A 20126-nucleotide genomic window follows, 5' to 3' on the forward strand; every position below is an offset into this window, starting at 1 on the left:
CTATTCATTAGGTTTGTAAACCTTTTGTAGAGAAAAGTTGCACTATTCATTAGGTTTGTAAACCTTTTGTAGAGAAAAGTTGCACTATTTATTAGGTTTTTAAACCTTTTGTAGAGGAAAGAAAAACTCCAGGCACATGTCAAGATGTAATCTACAAGTTGCTAAGAGAAAAGTTGCACCATTTATTAGGTTTTTAAACCTTTTGTAGAGGAAAGAAAAACTCCAGGCACATGTCAGGATGTAATCTACAAGTTCCTAAGAGAAAAGTTGCACCATTTATTAGGTTTTTAAACCTTTTGTAGAGGAAAGAAAAACTCCAGGCACATGTCAGGATGTAATCTACAAGTTCCTAAGAGAAAAGTTGCACCATTTATTAGGTTTTTAAACCTTTTGTAGAACAAAGAAAAACTCCAGGCACATGTCAAAATGTAATCTACAAGTTCCTAAGAGAAAAGTTGCACTATTCATTAGGTTTTTAAACCTTTTGTAGAACAAAGAAAAACTCCAGGCACATGTCAAAATGTAATCTACAAGTTCCTAAGAGAAAAGTTGCACCATTCATTAGGTTTTTAAACCTTTTGTAGAGGAAAGAAAAACTCCAGGCACATGTCAGGATGTAATCTACAAGTTCCTAAGAGAAAAGTTGCACTATTCATTAGGTTTGTAAACCTTTTGTAGAGGAAAGAAAAACTCCAGGCACATGTCAAGATGTAATATACAAGTTCCTAAGAGAAAAGTTGCACCATTCATTAGGTTTGTAAACCTTTTGTAGAGGAAAGAAAAACTCCAGGCACATGTCAAGATGTAATATACAAGTTCCTAAGAGAAAAGTTGCACCATTCATTAGGTTTGTAAACCTTTTGTAGAGGAAAGAAAAACTCCAGGCACATGTCAAGATGTAATATACAAGTTCCTAAGAGAAAAGTTGCACCATTCATTAGGTTTGTAAACCTTTTGTAGAGGAAAGAAAAACTCCAGGCACATGTCAAGATGTAATATACAAGTTCCTAAGAGAAAAGTTGCACTATTCATTATGTTTTTAAACCTTTTGTAGAGGAAAGAAAAACTCCAGGCACATGTCAAGATGTAGTATACAAGTTCCTAAGAGAAAAGTTGCACTATTCATTATGTTTTTAAACCTTTTGTAGAGGAAAGAAAAACTCCAGGCACATGTCAAGATGTAGTATACAAGTTCCTAAGAGAAAAGTTTCATGTTGACATGGTAGCAGTTTGATGGATTTACAGACACTGCTAATATTTTAACAGCAGGGTAGATCTACTGACATTGTTTTAATGTAGATCTACTGACATTGTTTTAAAGTCAGGTAGATCTACTGACATTGTTTTAATGTTAGGTAGATCTACTGACATTGTTTTAATGTTAGGTAGATCTACTGACATTGTTTTAATGTTAGGTAGATCTACTGACATTGTTTTAATGTTAGGTAGATCTACTGACATTGTTTTAATGTAGATCTACTGCCATTGTTTTAATGTCAGGTAGATCTACTGACATTGTTTTAATGTCAGGTAGATCTACTGACTTTCAGACTTGCAATCTACACCATCCTGACACTGCAAAGCTGCTGATAGATCTGTTTATTGAACCATTCTTAAACATTTAACTTTGGAAACAATTTCAGAGCCTCTTCACATCTGGCTGACGCAAGATTTTAATTTTAATTTGGTGACTTAACCAGAACTTAGCCGTATAGAGAATATTGTTCCCCTAACCTTTTTAGTCTATCCATTCTTGGTCAAATTTTTTACTGCTTGAGACACCTGGCAATTCTGATGTTTTCTTCTCAATTGATGTAATGTTTCCTCCTGGGGTAAACCAGTTACAGAAAGTTTGAAGGTGGAAACTTCTTAATTAATAAGCAAATACATTATGACCATTTCTATATAGAAACTGTTTAAACTAACAGGACTATATAGTAAGAAAAATTATGGTCTATACCTAAATTAAACAGCACTAAATTATAGTACTTTCTTTTCATGCTTGCTCTAACTTTTCATGCTTGCTCTAACTTTTCATGCTTGCTCTAACTTTTCATGCTTGCTCTAACTTTTCATGCTTGCTCTAACTTTTCATGCTTGCTCTAACTTTTCATGCTTGCTCTAACTTTTCATGCTTGCTCTAACTTTTCATGCTTGCTCTAACTTTTCATGCTTGCTCTAACTTTTCATGCTTGCTCTAACTTTTCATGCTTGCTCTAACTTTTCATGCTTGCTCTAACTTTTCATGCTTGCTCCAACTTTTCATGCTTGCTCCAACTTTTCATGCAACAGTTTGACTCCAGAATGGGGTAATAAAATTGTAGCCTTGCAAGAAATCATCCTTTGCGTGGCGTCTTTCATTTCTGTGTAGCTTTCCTTGGAGCTATGTTTTCATGACAGCATATACTCAAACATTGTGCAACAAGTGCAACGTATATCTTTGTTGTGACAAGATCAACAACTGTTTCAAAAATTATCACCTCACAACATAATGTTACAGACATTTAACCATTAGCTTTTTAATTAAGGTACATGTTTAAACTAAAAAATAATTTTCTTTACGGTATTCTGCATATAGGCTACCCATCAAAACAATTATAAATACATTTTTTAAAGGATTTTTAAATAGGGCATTTAAGTGTTAAAACTGAATGAGCTTGGCATTTGTCTCCCCTTGTTTTATTTTTCTAATGGCAGTCAACTCCTGCAACTCTACTTTCACTCATCTAATTTTACAGAGCACTGATTGTGGTTTTAGGTAGATTTGTAAGCCATCCATATATTTCTGAACGAAGCCTCCATCTTTGTTAGCCATCCATATATTTCTGAACGAAGCCTCCATCTTTGTTAGCCATCCATATATTTCTGAACGAAGCCTCCATCTTTGTTAGCCATCCATATATTTCTCAACAAAGCCTCCATCTTTGTTAGCCATCCATATATTTCTGAACAAAGCTTCCATCTTTGTTAGCCATCCATATATTTCTGAACGAAGCCTCCTGGTGCATCTTTTGCATGCCTTAAAATAAATTAATGTAATGGCCATCTTAATCTAGTGCATACACTTTACCTATCACTATGAATAAAAAAAACATGCCTTAAAATAAGTTCATTTAATGACCACTCTTAATCTGGTGTATACACTATATTTATCTCAATTAATTTTTAAAAAATGATGTAGTTTGGCAATAAAGACTTGAAACACTAATAAATTCAATTATAATCCAAGCTGATCATTCAATATTTCTTTCCTTGGTAAAGTTCCTCTCCATGCTGTACCATCTAGTTCCCTTCATTTTACAATCTGGGTTAAATTGCAAATTATCCCCCCTGATTGGTATGAATGTTGTGTAGGCCAATCAGTGATTGAATGTTTTGTAGGCCAATCAATGATTGAATGTTTTGTAGGCCAATCAATGATTGAATGTTTTGTAGGCCAATCAATGATTGAATGTTTTGTAGACCAACCAATGATTGAATGTTTTGTAGACCAACCAATGATTGAATGCTTTGTAGGCCAAACAATGATTGAATGTTTTGTAGGCCAACCAATGATTGAATGTTTTGTAGACCAATCAATGATTGAATGTTTTGTAGGCCAATCAATGATTGAATGTTTTGTAGGCCAATCAATGATTGAATGTTTTGTAGACCAACCAATGATTGAATGTTTTGTAGACCAACCAATGATTGAATGGTTTGTAGGCCAAACAATGATTGAATGTTTTGTAGGCCAACCAATGATTGAATGTTTTGTAGACCAACCAATGATTGAATGGTTTGTAGGCCAACCAATGATTGAATGTTTTGTAGTTAGGCCAATCAATTATTGAATGTTTTGTAGACCAACCAATGATTGAATGTTTTGTAGCAGACCATTATTTTATATCCACACTTGTTTGTTTTATGCAAGGTCAATGTCATCATATTTTGAACAGTTCACCAGCCACCATTTAAAGGCTAACAATAGTGTCAAATAGGTTTTGGAAGCTGTGTATTAAAGTGAAGTGTTTGATATACTTTCCATATTACTAAAGCTTATTTCACAGAACAGCTTAATTTGGATTTATTGCATTCTGTCATTGTTGATTAGCAGCTGTTGCCTTTTAATTAGCAGCACATTTATGGCAAAATTAAATCACATCTGTTGTAGAAATCTTAGAATTATAGCTTAACTATAATGAAAAAAATCAGTTTAAATGATAATCCACATTTTTAGGATATCCCTGATTTGTTCTACTCAAAATACCAGCAGCATAATATTGTAGTTCAGTTTTTTTTTTAAAATTTGGATGGGGGGGGGTGGTATTAAAAGCTTTCTGCAGTACCCCAAATTTAATTAATGTATATCAACTGAAATAGAATTTTTTTTAAATTGCAGGTGAAATATGTATATTATTATATTACATGTACAAAAATCACACATAATATTATGCTTAAAATGGTTAACAAAACTTTCCAAAAGTTACTGTTGTTTCATTGTACAACATTAGTGCTAGCATTCATCAATCAAATCTTTAAAAATGTATTACAATATGGGTTTAAAATGACTGTCATATAAATTAGATATTTTTAAAGTCATTGAATTTATAAAATTATTTCTTTCAATATGCAACACTTTAAAATCAGAAAATGTAAAAATTATTAACTATGCACTCCTTGTACAAAGCAGTTAACCTCAGTTATAACATAATCAGTTACAACACCATCAGTTAAAACACCATCAGGAGAAAATGCTTAAAAGGAAACTTTTTGAAAAAAACGGCCCACAGTTGTTGACCTTAAGACCACAACATTTTTCAAATTCCTTAAGGGCAACAGCTTCATATTTACGACCATGTCTTAAAGCAAGCGAACTAATATCCCATTTATCCATTAAACCTTTAGCCAAGTTATTTAAATTTGTTTTTTTCTTTTGCCCTACATATGCGTCTGAAGTTCGAAGACTGAAACCGCTTTAGTCTTTCATCAACCCACAATATGTTGGTGTAATTGTCCCTTTTTTTCTTTTCTAACAGATGTATAGCATCTTCTGTCATCTCTTGTTGGCCTATGCTCCTCAAAAAGTTTTCTAACAGATGTATAGCATCATCTGACATCTTTTGTAGGCCTATGCTCCTCAGTTTTCCTCCATTTTATGGGTGACCTTTGTACTTGTTCGCCACATGAAACCCTTGTGGTTTTTTTTTTAGTTTTTCTGCACATGTTTGAGCACACAAAAATCCATCATTTTTATAAATGCTTAATCCATAAATGATGGGCTGAACATACTTGCAATGAGCATGGGGTCCCATGCCTGCTGCACACTCACATTGTGCCTCCAAAATCACACCATCCATGTCCACCATACAGTTTATTTTTTTATCTGAGTCCTAACTTGTGCCCTCAGATAAATTCACTTATTGATTATTGACCACTCCTTGCCTCAGGATACACTTAATTCGAGCACTTAATGGTTCAAACTTGAGCTGAAATAGAACTTTAAGAGGCTTTCTAGTAATCTTTAACATCCTCGCTTACATGGATTTACATGTTTAAAACATGCACAATGCTTAAACGACTGCAGCAAAAACTCTGAGTTAAAACTATTCCCTTTAAAATGTTGGAAATCTTATTCAATAAGGTTATATTTCTGGTGTCTAATTTCAACAAAATCTAGTTATCGTCATGCCTACATCTTACTTGTGTTTAAAAAAAACAGGTCAACAGATTGTTTGAGAAATGCAGGAAGTCTCCAGACCTTGACGAAAGTGGACTGTTCTGGAACAAATGTTTGTCGTGTGACTCAGCCCAAACTAAAGCTGACCTGTACTGAAGCAAATCTTCAGGGGTGCTGTCTAAAGTGGCTTTCTCCTCCGCAAATCCCATTTTACAAAAGTGGCTTTCTCCTCAGTGAATCCCATTTTACAAAAAAGTATCTTTACTTGTATGTTGTTAATTGGCAGTGTCCTTTTGATGATTTTGTTCCAAAGACTTAATAACCAACTCACAAGAAACTTCATATTTCATTCCTCCATTTATGTTCACAATGTCGTCCTTTAGCCCTAATATAGTACACATCTCGCTATCAATCAGCGCAGGTATGGTAAGCAACATGCTACACTGATCTTTGATAGCTATTGCTTCAGTCAGTGCAGGTATAGGGATGGAGTGGCTTAGCGGTAGAGAGCTGCTAACCCGTGTGTCTCGAGTTCGAATCCGGGTTCAAGTTAGTATACCGTCCTTGAGTCCACCCAGCTCTGATGGGTACCTAACTCTTTTTTAATCTTGTCCTTGTTTATTGGAATACCCTGAATAAAAGAGTAATTTAAATGAGTCCAAATGCTTTGCATTTATCAAATTCTCTCTCTCTCTCTCTCTCTCTCTCTCTCTCTCTATATATATATATATATATATATATATATATATATATACACATACATCAATAAATTCATGTACAGTTAATAGCCATAATATATCACCTGTTCAAGATACATGACAATGTGCTTGTAAACCAGAATTAATGTTGCTGAGGTCAATGAACTCATCATCTCCTGGGCTGTTGTTGTTTTACTCACAGTAAAATTTATATTTTTCTTTTTGTCAGAATTTAGGTAGAAGACAACTTCTCCCTCCTTGATGACTTGATGTTTTTAAACCTAATTTTCTCCTAATCGGTTTGTGACTGGAAAAATATTGTTTGTTTATTCACATCGCATATGTGTTTCCAGTGGGAAGCTATTAGTTCAAAAAACTTCTGAAAGTACCGACTTAATGATCCAGTGACAAAACATAAGATTGATGTTTTTTTAGAGCAATGCAAAAAACTATTTCTTTATTGCTCAGAAAGGTAGTTTTATTAATGTAATTAATTAATGTAATTAATTATTATGTAAAACGATATATTTAAATGTTGAGATTTAGTAGCAATGAAATTTACAAAATGACACATTTCTTGAGCTCATCAATGATATCCCTTTATCTTTACAGACATATTTCTTTAGCTCATAACTTTCTTGTTTGTATACACATTCCACTCAAAAGTAAAATCTCGCCCATCGGTTTCAATAATTTTTTCATCAATTTCCAGTCACCTAATGAATGTAACAGTTTGTTATATGTAATTCTATTAAACTTTAACCCTATCCTTACAACCTTTTTTTCACTGTATTTGACTACAAGTTTGGTCAAATTGACCTGTATACTTTTTAATAAGAGTCCTTTAATTTTTGGATGAAATTATGTATTTTAACAATTAAGTATGGTGTTAACATAAGCATCCTTCCAAAACTTAAGTTTTTTGTTGTTTGTTTTTGGTTATAAATTGTGCAAAACTACATTATTAAATAATAAAACAATACCAATACATTTTAAATAACAAGAAACCTGTGTTATGTTAAATTATTTTGTATTCATTTGGGGTTAAAGGTCTAAAGGGTGTATTGGGGGGGGGGGGGGGGAGCACAATGGGATGTTGTGTTGTGTAGTAAAGCTGACAGTTTCCGGAATATGGGGTGGAATAGCTGTTACTTATGTTGTCAAACATCTTTAATCACTTGTCTCTGTTGTGTTTATTCTGGTCGGGTTTACCATCAACAGTTTAGTCTGGTCGGGTTTAACATCAACAGTACCTAAGCCATTACACTGACCATCAGGAAATATTGCACACGGCTCACACAACCACGTGAGTTGGCAAAGTTACGTAATGACAGGACACATACATACAAAAGAACCTAGACAACATTTATCAAAGACTTTTCTCAGAACTGTAGATCTCTGGACTAAACATGTTTTTATAAATGAGGCCAAGTTTGATCTTGGTGTGATATTCCCAGTCTAATAGGAAAACATGAATGTGACACCCAGCTGAGTACAGGCTAATGTTCGTACGATCCACTGGTATTTGACATCACGTGACCGCAGATGGGTGAGTTCGAGCAGCCCCCACCATACTAGAATATGGGATACCATTGGTAAGACAGAGACCATTTATAAACATGGGGTGTTAATTTGACATGTGTCGGTATCCATCATTCCATTATTATATATTGTGTAACGTAGGTAAGAATTACTAGGCGTTTTAACATGCATAACCTTAGGCTGCCTGGTTGTAAGTTCTATATAACGTAACTATTTAAACGTTTCATTAAAGTTCAGCTTATTAGAAGAGTGGAGGTGAGATTAAGGGTATGCAACAGTTAGGGATCCCACCCCTGGAGTTGTAGGTGAGGTCAGGTGCGGAGTTCACTACTTGAGGGTGGGGGGGATAGGTTGAGGTCTAGAGTTTTAAAGCCGTCGGAATGTAGTTTTTCGACTGCTTTTTGTGTGTTAAATTCAAGATTAGTATCACTCATCATGCACATTACGTTCGCTAAGCTAAACTACATCGGTATTTTATTTCTAATCGTCAAGTTGTCTACTGGTGCTTTGCCTATTTCGCCACACAATTTCTTCACTTAAAGGACGCCAGCCGGCCACCACTTTAAGAGGCTACTGTCACAATTGCCTATAAGTGGAGCCTGGCTGGATGTGACTCCTGGGGTCGCCCTTAATGTTATGGCTGCCTGTCACGCAGCGTGTGACTAATATTGACACGTCACGTGTGACTAACATTGACACGTCACGTGTGACTAACATTGACACGTCACGTGTGACTAACATTGACACGTCACGAGTGACTAACATTGACACGTCACGAGTGACTAACATTGACACGTCACGAGTGACTAACATTGACACGTGACGCTATGGAATAAGATCACAAGCTTAAAAACAAAACGAATCGATACAATCAAATAAAAAACATTGGAACATTATACAATGTCGTTAAGATGCTGCGTGTATAGCGTGTATAGCGTTTATAGCGCGGCATTTAAAATGTTAGCTGGGCAACTGAAGTGTACCATTATCTATTTAACAAAAATATACAATGGTGCACTGAGTCAGTTCAACCGTCACGTGATGTCAATACGTAAGGGAAATACTAAATGAAACACTTGACTTATTTAAGGGTTGTAAATCTTGCCCCTAGAGTTTTTCTCTATTTTGGACAAACCACAATACTACAGATAAAAGCTTACAGACCGGACATGCTAGAACTGTCTGTTCTGATGATAAAAGCTTACAGACCGGACATGGGCTAGAACTGTCTGTTCTGATGATAAAAGCTTACAGACCGGACATGCTAGAACTGTCTGTTCTGATGATAAAATCTTACAGACCGGACATGTGCTAGAACTGTCTGTTCTGATGATAAAAGCTTACAGACCGGACATGCTAGAACTGTCTGTTCTGATAATAAAAGCTTACAGACCGTGCATGCTAAAACTGTCTGTTCTGATGATAAAAGCTTACAGACCGGACATGCTAGAACTGTCTGTTCTGATGATAAAAGCTTACAGACCGGATATGCGCTAGAACTGTCTGTTCTGATGATAAAAGCTTACAGACCGTGCATGCTAGAACTGTCTGTTCTGATGATAAAAGCTTACAGACCGGACATGCTAGAACTGTCTGTTCTGATGATAAAAGCTTACAGACCGGATATGCGCTAGAACTGTCTGTTCTGATGATAAAAGCTTACAGACCGGACATGCGCTAGAAATGTCCTGATGATAAAAGCTTACAGACCGGACATGGGCTAGAACTGTCTGTTCTGATGATAAAAGCTTACAGACCGGACATGGGCTAGAACTGTCTGTTCTGATGATAAAAGCTTACAGACCGGACATGCTAGAACTGTCTGTTCTGATGATAAAAGCTTACAGACCGGACATGCTAGAACTGTCTGTTCTGATGATAAAAGCTTACAGACCGGACATGGGCTAGAACTGTCTGTTCTGATGATAAAAGCTTACAGACCGGACATGCTAGAACTGTCTGTTCTGATGATAAAAGCTTACAGACCGGACATGGGCTAGAACTGTCTGTTCTGATGATAAAAGCTTACAGACCGTGCATGCTAGAACTGTCTGTTCTGATGATAAAAGCTTACAGACCGGACATGGGCTAGAACTGTCTGTTCTGATGATAAAAGCTTACAGACCGTGCATGCTAGAACTGTCTGTTCTGATGATAAAAGCTTACAGACCGGACATGCTAGAACTGTCTGTTCTGATGATAAAAGCTTACAGACCGGATATGCGCTAGAACTGTCTGTTCTGATGATAAAAGCTTACAGACCGGACATGCGCTAGAAATGTCCTGATGATAAAAGCTTACAGACCGGACATGGGCTAGAACTGTCTGTTCTGATGATAAAAGCTTACAGACCGGACATGGGCTAGAACTGTCTGTTCTGATGATAAAAGCTTACAGACCGGACATGCTAGAACTGTCTGTTCTGATGATAAAAGCTTACAGACCGGACATGCGCTAGAACTGTCTGTTCTGATGATAAAAGCTTACAGACCGGACATGGGCTAGAACTGTCTGTTCTGATGATAAAAGCCTACAGACCGGACATGCTAGAACTATATATATCTGTTCTGATGATAAAAGCTTACAGACCGGACATGCTAGAACTGTCTGTTCTGATACTAAGGCGGGATGAGATGATTTTCAGAACGTGCCGAGTTAAAAGTGTGTCAAATATTTAACCTTTGACCCTGTCAAGATGGACGATTCGTTCTAAAATGTTATTACTCCCCTTTGTTTGTTAAACGTCGTGATTGAGCGATTTCTCTCTCCCCCCCCCCCCCCCCCTTAGCTAAAACCCGTCGTGTGTTGCGCTAAACACAAATTCGTGTCTTTAGACCTGGGTGGGGGGGGGGGGGGTCGGTGAAGATTATATATATATATATGTAAGCCTTCACGGGGGGGGGGGTAACTATACTATGTCCCTAGGCTTATGTATATCAGGTCTGTGCTAGTAAGCTCATACTGACTGGTTATTATCCCAAGTGTAGGGGGAAAACATGGTAATTAAAAAGTCTAGTGACAATTTTAGCGCAATTTCCTTATGTTATCTAAAAATAGCTCTGTCGTAGCGTAAATCAAGAGCAGGGTTAGTAAAACCATTGGTTAGTTATTAAAACGTTTTTTATTAATTTTATTTTCAGTATTTTACATGTTTTATTTACAATAGAGTTACATGACTAAAAACCATTGCGCGCCTAGCTACTGAACGTGATGACGCAGCCATTGAACGTGATGGCGCAGCTATTGAACGTGATGACGCGTGTGGTGTGGTTGGATAAACATGCCTACTAATTCGGTCCAAATTTTAATTAATTAAAAAAAAAATTTGTGACCGAACGAAAGGATATTTTTGAAAACTTTCTTCGGCAATATTGTTCTAAATTATGACAGGAATCGATTGGCAAATTTTTCAAGTCGCTAAGTGGTCTGGTTGCCGAGATATGGGCCAAAAACTGCTTTTTCCCCGAGGTTTTTTGGCTTTTCCAGGAAATCCGGGAAGAAATTCCGGAATTTTTTTGGCCCACTATCATTCTCGTAACTTGCTTAACATAATTGCTTTTGAAACTAGTCCTCGATATTGCTTCGTTGAGGAGGAGATACGACATAAAGCTGCGAACACACATCCATGCATCCATACATTCATACATCCAGAAATGACGGGTTAATAAACGCAATTCTCCTGAATGGAAATTGCTAAAAACACAGGAAAAAAGTCGCGGGAAAAAACACGGGAAAAAAGTCATCAAGTTATAGGCTTTTGAAAAATTCAAAGTAGAAAAAGTACCACTTCCGGTTATCGGAAATCGTTCAAAAGTTGTTCAGGATCTACGATTTTGATAAAACACTTATATATGAAATTTCACCAATCTAGCTGTAACGGTACTCAAGTTATCGTGTTTACACACAGACAGACAGACACACAGACATACGGACAAGATAGCAAAATTATGGTTTTCCGTATCAGTGAGGTGTAAAACGTCGAGATTTGTAAAAATCTAGATTTTTTTTTTGCACGATTACAAGACTTTCTCTATACGAGAAAGTAAAAAAGCAGGCGATCATTCTCCTTACAGCAGCACGAGCCTACACCAAAACAACACCATCACATTGGCTTATCTTTGTTTATTTACTCTCCACACGCAGGTACACTCGTCCATTATAACATTAACAGGCTATGTCCAGCTCATAACAAACGGGCGCCATGTTTGTTTACATTCTACACAAGAGCAGACAACTACAAGTCACATTCTTCCCATGACCCGCTATAATTTAATCCAGTAGGGTTACATCCAGTATGGGCATGGCTAGACCAAGCACACCCTACTCTGTACACAAAAGCCCCACTGCTACCTGGACAGGTACAAGTTGTGTACGTGTACCTGCTTATTTTACCCTCCCCCACATGCCCGTTTACTTCCGGTCTGGGTGACTCATGTCTGTCCACCCAGTGACCTACAGAGACCTGCTTAGAACAGCCATGAGGATGTGACACTATAATGGTCAGCTTGTCCACATCTCTACGACTCTTGTATTTGTCCTCTAGTTTTTGCCATAGATCAATATACCGAACCATTGTCTTCCTCACCTTTTCATATAGATCTATATCATGTGTCGCACAATTCAAAATTGACATATCGTTCACAATGATTGATCCACTCTTCCACACATAAATTTTGACTTCTGGACTTTTATCATCATCAAACCACAACCTACAGCTGGACTTTCTCGCCTCACTCTCATCAAAAACCACATGTGAAGCTGTCACCACCTGAATCCTCCACCACACTTTGCTGGGTGTGTCCGAGTGCTCACATTCAGGACATGGACAAGTTCTGTAGTCCCTCAGGCCTTGTGTAATCTCGGCTACCGTCAACACCCTCCCAGTCCCTGTCCTCATTATTCTCTTGCCCCTGGTGTTGTAGCAAGGATATGGATCTTTAGTACCTGGTGTAAACTCTGGTCTGTCTGGACTGATGTACTTAACGGCTATCCTGACAGTTATGTGAGCTACAAATTTTATAAAGTCGTACAGGTCGTTGTCATGGTAACCAGAAGGAAAATGTTCAAGACCTAACTGTTTTACAGGTATAAAGTGTTTATGGCCAGGATTTTTCTTGCAATTTGCCATGTGTGTGTGTAGACATGCCTCACCTTGACCTTCAAGACATTCTTGTACTTCATGTGTACCTGTACAAGTAAACAAAACAATTTTATTACTGTAAACATTTCATTAGTTGTTAAAATATAAAATTGAAAAAAAAACATGGCATGACTAAAACTGATCGAGCACCAAACAAAGACAAAGATTGTGCGAATAATAGCGCTGAAAAGAGTACTGTATATAGAAACATTTTATTAACTTTTTAAAATTAATTAAGCGCATGGTTAAGTGGAATTTGATGTCACATTGCATTGTCATCGAGTCTTGATCCACGTGCCAAGTTTTAAAATAACGCTCCTCCGTTTCGGCGAAGCACTTAGCACAACAAAAGCACGATAAAACAAGTTAAATAAAAGCGTTTAATATAATCGCTTGTAAAAATCTACAACCTCCAAATAAATTTTCCAAACACCTTAACCATGCAGTAAAAAGTCAACAACACAAGGATTACACCTAAACCAAATCATTGACCAATCTCATTGTCATTTTTTTTTTTAAATAATATAGAAATATCCGCATCATTTTGTTCTAAATAATAAGAACATGAATGGACATTACCTGAAAAATATTTTGATATGTCCTCATCATTGGTCATACTCTTCTGATCATCTAAATTACCCAGGATATTTTCTGTTGATAAAATACAACATAGTAGTTTAAACATCAGCACCAATAGACATATATTTAGTCAAAGGAAATGCTAATGCAAATGTTTACCTGTTAAATTGTTTGATATATTATTACTGGCCATCTTTTCACCGCTGGCCATTATTTCCCATACTGGCCATTACTCTAGTCCTAGGGTCATTGGTTGCAATTCATTATTTTAATTATGTGTGACCCTCACATGACATTAAAGTGTAATACAAAATGTCAAAATGCATTTTAAAACAAAAAAAAATTAGCATTATTATAAAGTTAACGAGAAAAATGGTCCGTTGAGGAAGGATACAAAGGGCGCTAGGTTGATAGTGCTATTTCTCTAAACTAAAACCAAAACCAAAATCACCACCTTAATTCAATTTAACTGGAAAAGAAAAATGACAGTGAAAACGGATTTTATCCAGAATCGGTACTTTAATAGGATTTAAGCTTGATCTCTGCGTAGTTACTGCACATTGATATTAAATATAGTTGTGGCCATACTCCTAAACCTTGCAACTTATCTCAATCATGACAAAAGTCCCATTTTGAGTTTCTTTTAGTCAAATCTACTTGCCCCCCCCCCCCCCCCCCCCGCACACACACACCTCAAAGCACATCTACCGTCCCATACAACGAAATAACATTTTTATAGAAAATCTACTTCACCAGTGTACGCCCCCTGCAAGAAAATTTTGTCCACACGAATCCCCGAAAATTTCAAGTACCACCCCCCCCCCCACTCATTGGAGGAAAAAGTCTGAAAGATACACTGATCGTATTTGTTGATCATACAGACTAAAGGTAGAGCCTACTTCTATAATTTAGACCTCGTTTCCTACTTTTGGCCGATAAACCTCACTCTCGTAGACAGTGTTTCTTTCATTTATTTTTCTGGGGGTGAGGCACTTGAATTTTTGCAGAGGCAAATAAAATTATCCGGGGCGGAGGAGCCCGACACTGGTAAAAGTATAATATATTTTGTATATAAATTATATTTCGTTTTTTAGGGGGAGGGATTAGACGTTCTACCAGGGGGAGGGAGGGGGTGGTTAAATGGGCTTCGCCCCTACCCGAAGAGATGCATGATATAAACTCTGCAAGCAAACCACTTTTTATATTAGACACATGAATTAAGCGGTAATTTTTATAATAGAGTATCGATGACGACATTTCTTTTGAGTTGAGGGGGGGGGGGGGGGGGGGGGGGCTTAGACGTTCTTACGCAGGGGTGGGGCTTCGCAAAAAGGTGAATTTTCGCTCCGGCGTTTCGATCTAGACAGACTGACGAGGAAATGAGTTAAATATAAGCTTGTAAAAATCATGTCTATATCCCGAGTTGCCATCCCCTTTTGTTTCAGATAAGAATATTCGAGAAAGTTTAGGGGAGGTCACTCCCGGTTTATTTAATTCGTTTTTTTTTCCCATTAAATGCATTATGTAGACTTTAAAAACGTAATTTGTTAACCCCAAAGACAGAAATGAATCATTTGTAAAATCATTTATAAAACTTTCATATTAAATCAACACTAACTAGTTGATCGCTAACACACCTACCTGCTGCATCATCCAACTATAAGATCCAATATGGTGTCGCTCTATTTTTAGACTGAATGACGGGTAGTGGAAAACGAAACAAGAAATACGGGTTTTTTAAGGGGGGGGGGGGGGTATGGCTTTTTTTGTTGTTGTCATTTTTAGGGGATTTTTTTTTTTTTTGGCAACGTTGGCACAGCGTACGGTCTCTGTAAGGTGTATTTTAGGCTCTGTTCATGAAATATTTTCAACGTTTGAAAAGTTTATACATTTGACAAACCTTTCACAGGCTACAGTGTGTATGTGTGTGTGTGTGTGTGTGTGTGTAGGGGGGTGGGTGGGTGTGTTATAATCTGAATATTTTATTCGAAACATAAAGCAAGTATCGTCTTTCCCTTGATATATGTTAGAGTGCTGTAGGGCGCCCATGACCTATGTTAGGATGCTGTAGGGCGCCCATGATCTATGTTAGGGCGCTGTAGGGCGCCCATGATCTATGTTAGGATGCTGCATGGCGCCCATGATCTATGTTCGGGCTCTGTAGGGCGCCCATGATCTATGTTAGGATGCTGTAGGGCGCCCATGATCTATGTTAGGATGCTGTAGGGCGCCCATGACGCCAAGATCTATGTTAGGGTGCTGTAGGGCGCCCATGATCTATGTTAGGATGTTGTAGGGCGCCCATGATCTATGTTAGGATGCTGTAGGGTGCCCATGATCTATGTTAGGATGCTGTAGGGCGCCCATGATCTATGTTTGGATGCTGTAGGGCGCCCAAGATCTATGTTAGGATGTTGTAGGGCGCCCATGATCTAAATTAGGGTGCTGTAGGGCGCCCATGATCTATGTTAGGGTGCTGTAGGTCGCACATGATCTATGTTAGGATGCTGTAGGGCGCCCATGACGCCAAGATCTCTGTTAGGATGCTGTAGGGCGCCCATGATCTATGTTAGGATGTTGTATGGCGCCCATGATCTATGTTAGGATGTTGTATGGCGCCCATGATCTATGTTAGGATGTTGTATGGCGCCCATGATCTATGTTAGGATGTTGTATGGCGCCCATGATCTATGTTAGGGTGCTGTAGGTGCCCATGATCTATGTTAGGGTGCTGTAGGGCGCCCATGATCTATGTTAGGGTGCTGTAGGGCGCCCATGATATATGTTAGGGTGTTGTAGGTGCCCATGATCTATGTTAGGGTGTTGTAGGGCGCCCATGATCTATGTTAGGGTGCTGTAGGGCGCCCATGATCTGTTAGGATGTTGTAGGGCGCCCATGATCTATGTTAGGATGCTATAGGGCGCCCATGATCTATGTTAGGATGCTGTAGGGCGCCCATGATCTATGTTAGGATGCTATAGGGCGCCCATGATCTATGTTAGGATGCTGTAGGGCGCCCATGATCTATGTTAGGGTGCTGTAGGTGCCCATGATCTATGTTAGGATGTTGTATGGCGCCCATGATCTATGTTAGGGTGCTGTAGGGCGCCCATTATCTATGTTAGGATGCTGTAGGGCGCCCATGATCTATGTTAGGGTGCTGTAGGTCGCACATGATCTATGTTAGGATGCTGTAGGGCGCCCATGACGCCAAGATCTCTGTTAGGATGCTGTAGGGCGCCCATGATCTATGTTAGGATGTTGTATGGCGCCCATGATCTATGTTAGGGTGTTGTATGGCGCCCATGATCTATGTTAGGATGTTGTATGGCGCCCATGATCTATGTTAGGATGTTGTATGGCGCCCATGATCTATGTTAGGGTGCTGTAGGTGCCCATGATCTATGTTAGGGTGCTGTAGGGCGCCCATGATCTATGTTAGGGTGCTGTAGGGCGCCCATGATATATGTTAGGGTGTTGTAGGTGCCCATGATCTATTTTAGGGTGTTGTAGGGCGCCCATGATCTATGTTAGGGTGCTGTAGGGCGCCCATGATCTATGTTAGGATGTTGTAGGGCGCCCATGATCTATGTTAGGATGCTATAGGGCGCCCATGATCTATGTTAGGATGCTGTAGGGCGCCCATGATCTATGTTAGGGTGCTGTAGGTGCCCATGATCTATGTTAGGATGTTGTATGGCGCCCATGATCTATGTTAGGGTGCTGTAGGGCGCCCATTATCTATGTTAGGATGCTGTAGGGCGCCCATGATCTATGTTAGGATGCTGTAGGGAGCCCATGATCTATGTTAGGATGCTGTAAAATAAATAGCTTTAAATATATATTATCTCATTTGTTTTTGTGTGGAAAGGGTCTACTGTAAACGTCAGAGTACTTGAATTTGTTTTGTATTGCTCAAATCTCTCAGTGAAAACATCCTTCATTTTGTTAATAGTAATGCTGAAGTGATTCATGGTAATAGTAGCATTGGTTTCATCAAGATATTTTTTTAAAAACATTTTTCGTAATTAAGTAATTTGCCACTTTCCATGTCCTTAGCAAAAGAAGTATTTTTTTTCGAAACAAACTTCTTCAGGCAAGGCATAGGCTAAGTTTTCCCTTCCTTTCAGCTTTACATTTAGCTCGTTTAGTTTCTTCATGATATCCGACATGTTGTTACAAAGTTGAAAGTTTCAATTCCGAATGGACAATTTAAAAAATAATAGGAAGTACATTGAAATGTTGAGTAACTAGATATTCTAATAAAAAAGTTAGTGTTACTTGTTTATGTGTATTATTATATCGCTGATTACCGAGTGTTGTAGAACAATATTTTTATGAGTTTTTAAAAAAAAAAAAAATTTTCATATTTGTGCATGGAGCTTTCAAAATAAAGGCATATTCGAAAGAAGAAACACATTTTCCCACGTTTTCTTTAACTTGCTTTCGTCTCTGTTTGTTTGTCTTTCCAATCAAATCTTGCGATCGAAATTTCTGGCACTTCCCAGTTAGCTAGCGCGCTGAAATTTTGATTGTAGGAAAAAAAGTCACAGGAAAAAAAAAAAAAAACACAGGAAAAAAAATACAGAAAAAAAGTCACAGGAAAAAAAGTCACAGGAAAAAAAATCACAGGAAAAAAAGTCACAGGAAAAAAGTCACAAATATATATTTGCATGATATTTGTTAATACTTTTATGTATTAAATATTTAGAGAGTGCAAATTAACTTAGGATTAATTAAATGTAATGTAATGTGTGTAGGCTGTATACGTATAGGAATTTTTATAATTCATCTAAAAATATTTATTATGAAGTATGTAGATTGTAATTATTTTCAACTTAAGATTAGTAGCATTTAATAAAATGCTCCAAAGGCCACGTTTTTCATCGTGTTTTTTTTTAAAATACCAATAGTAAATTACCGTGAAATGGCAAGTTCATCTGACTTGCTGCCCTCAACTCATGGCAACAATAGTTATGTTTAGTTCAACCACCTTTACTGCCCACATTTATCACGCTCATTACATAACAAAACTTAGGATCAAAACAGAAAGCCGACAAGGTTCAAAGGCTGTCATTGACGCATAACGTCAACAACACAAAATACGTTCGGACAATGCCTACTGAGGAGAGGCCGACCAGAGAATAGCCTACGGCAAAATGTGCCTATATTTCTTTTATAGGTAACTTTTCTACCGTGTATTTAACTAAATACGTAACAAAAGTTGAGATTGTTGTGTTAATTATCTTAGAGTATTTTTTACTTACGATTGTTATAAATCATAATGCTTTTAACGTCTATAAATAATTTATGCTATAAAAAAATACAACCCACAACAATAAACATACAAAATTTACAATTCTTAACAAATTAATAAAAAGATTTCTAAAAAGATTTTTGTGACTTTTTTCTGTGACTTTATTTCTGTGACTTTTTTTCCGATAAAACGGAAAAAAAGTCACAGGAAAAAAGTCACAGTGGAAAAATTTTATCGGAAAAAAAGTCACAGAAACTATTGTTGCCATGAGTTGAGGGCAGCAAGTCAGATGAACTTGCCATTTCACGGTAATTTACTATTGGTATTTAAAAAAAAAACACGATGAAAAACGTGGACTTTGGAGCATTTTATTAAATGCTACTAATCTTAAGTTGAAAATAATTACAATCTACATACTTCATAATAAATATTTTTAGATGAATTATAAAAATTCCTATGCGTATACAGCCTACACACATTACATTACATTTAATTAATCCTAAGTTAATTTGCACTCTCTAAATATTTAATACATAAAAGCATTAACAAATATCATGCAAATATATATTTGTGACTTTTTTTCCTGTGACTTTTTTTCCTGTGACTTTTTTTCCTGTGACTTTTTTTCTGTGTTTTTTTTCCTGTGTTTTTTTTTTCCTGTGACTTTTTTTCCTACAATCGAAATTTTCAGGGAAGCTTTGTTTAGGATGACATTAGAATATTCAATTGTTATTATTACTAAATTGATCCATGGAAACATTTTATTGAGCATTTTAGACCGCTGTATAATATATATATATATATATAATTCTCCTCTGCGAGCCATTAGAAAACAAGCTGCAAGCGCCTCCTTACAGTCCCCTCTCTTTCTCTTTCTCTCTATCACTACCACTACCACCCTACCCCCACATGGTCTGCTGAGCTGTGGTCACGTTAATGTTTACAAACCGTACAGCCAGGTTTAGTGACGGTTATTAGGGGCAGATAATTTAGTTTGAACCGACTTTAAACTTACAGGAGGTAACTAAGAGGGGGCTGCTTTCACGGGGGGGGGGGGTGTAGGGTCGGGGTTAGGGGAAAGGAGGGGGGTTAGTGTTTTAAAGCAAATATTTTCAGTGGCAGCATTGGTACTGTCGAATTCACAAATTATGAATTACTGAAAAGTAGAAAATAAATCAACTAAATAGCGGCGTATGATACGCCGCGGGTCGGCTCGTTGTAGTAAAAACGTGGGGAAAAAGGGACATAAC

The 20126-nt window shown here is 37.4% G+C and overlaps 1 protein-coding gene across 1 annotated transcript; it reads right to left on the reverse strand.

Moving 5' to 3' along the window:
* Nucleotides 1–12015: 12015 nt before the first annotated feature.
* On the reverse strand, nt 12016–13823 carry LOC131936739 (uncharacterized). The gene is made up of 3 exons (XM_059293805.1): nt 13778–13823; nt 13619–13690; nt 12016–13086 (listed from the first exon to the last, which is right to left on the reverse strand). Exons 1-3 carry the CDS (start codon nt 13809–13811, stop codon nt 12134–12136), a joined length of 1059 nt encoding a protein of 352 aa, XP_059149788.1. The 5' UTR covers nt 13812–13823; the 3' UTR covers nt 12016–12133.
* Nucleotides 13824–20126: the final 6303 nt, after the last annotated feature.

This window comes from Physella acuta, unplaced genomic scaffold (genome assembly GCF_028476545.2).
Source record: "Physella acuta isolate Inbredline_101_S28 unplaced genomic scaffold, ASM2847654v3 ptg000186l, whole genome shotgun sequence".
In the NCBI taxonomy this organism is placed as follows: domain Eukaryota; kingdom Metazoa; phylum Mollusca; class Gastropoda; family Physidae; genus Physella; species Physella acuta.

Excerpts from the sequence above, each read along its gene's own strand:
- LOC131936739 (XM_059293805.1), bottom strand. The coding sequence starts at position 13,811 with ATGGCCAGTAATAATATATCAAACAATTTAACAG. Across the intron at positions 13,691-13,777 it reads TATATCAAACAATTTAACAG|AAAATATCCTGGGTAATTTA; the intron begins GTAAACATTTGC and ends TTTTATCAACAG. Across the intron at positions 13,087-13,618 it reads CATATCAAAATATTTTTCAG|GTACACATGAAGTACAAGAA; the intron begins GTAATGTCCATT and ends TTACTTGTACAG.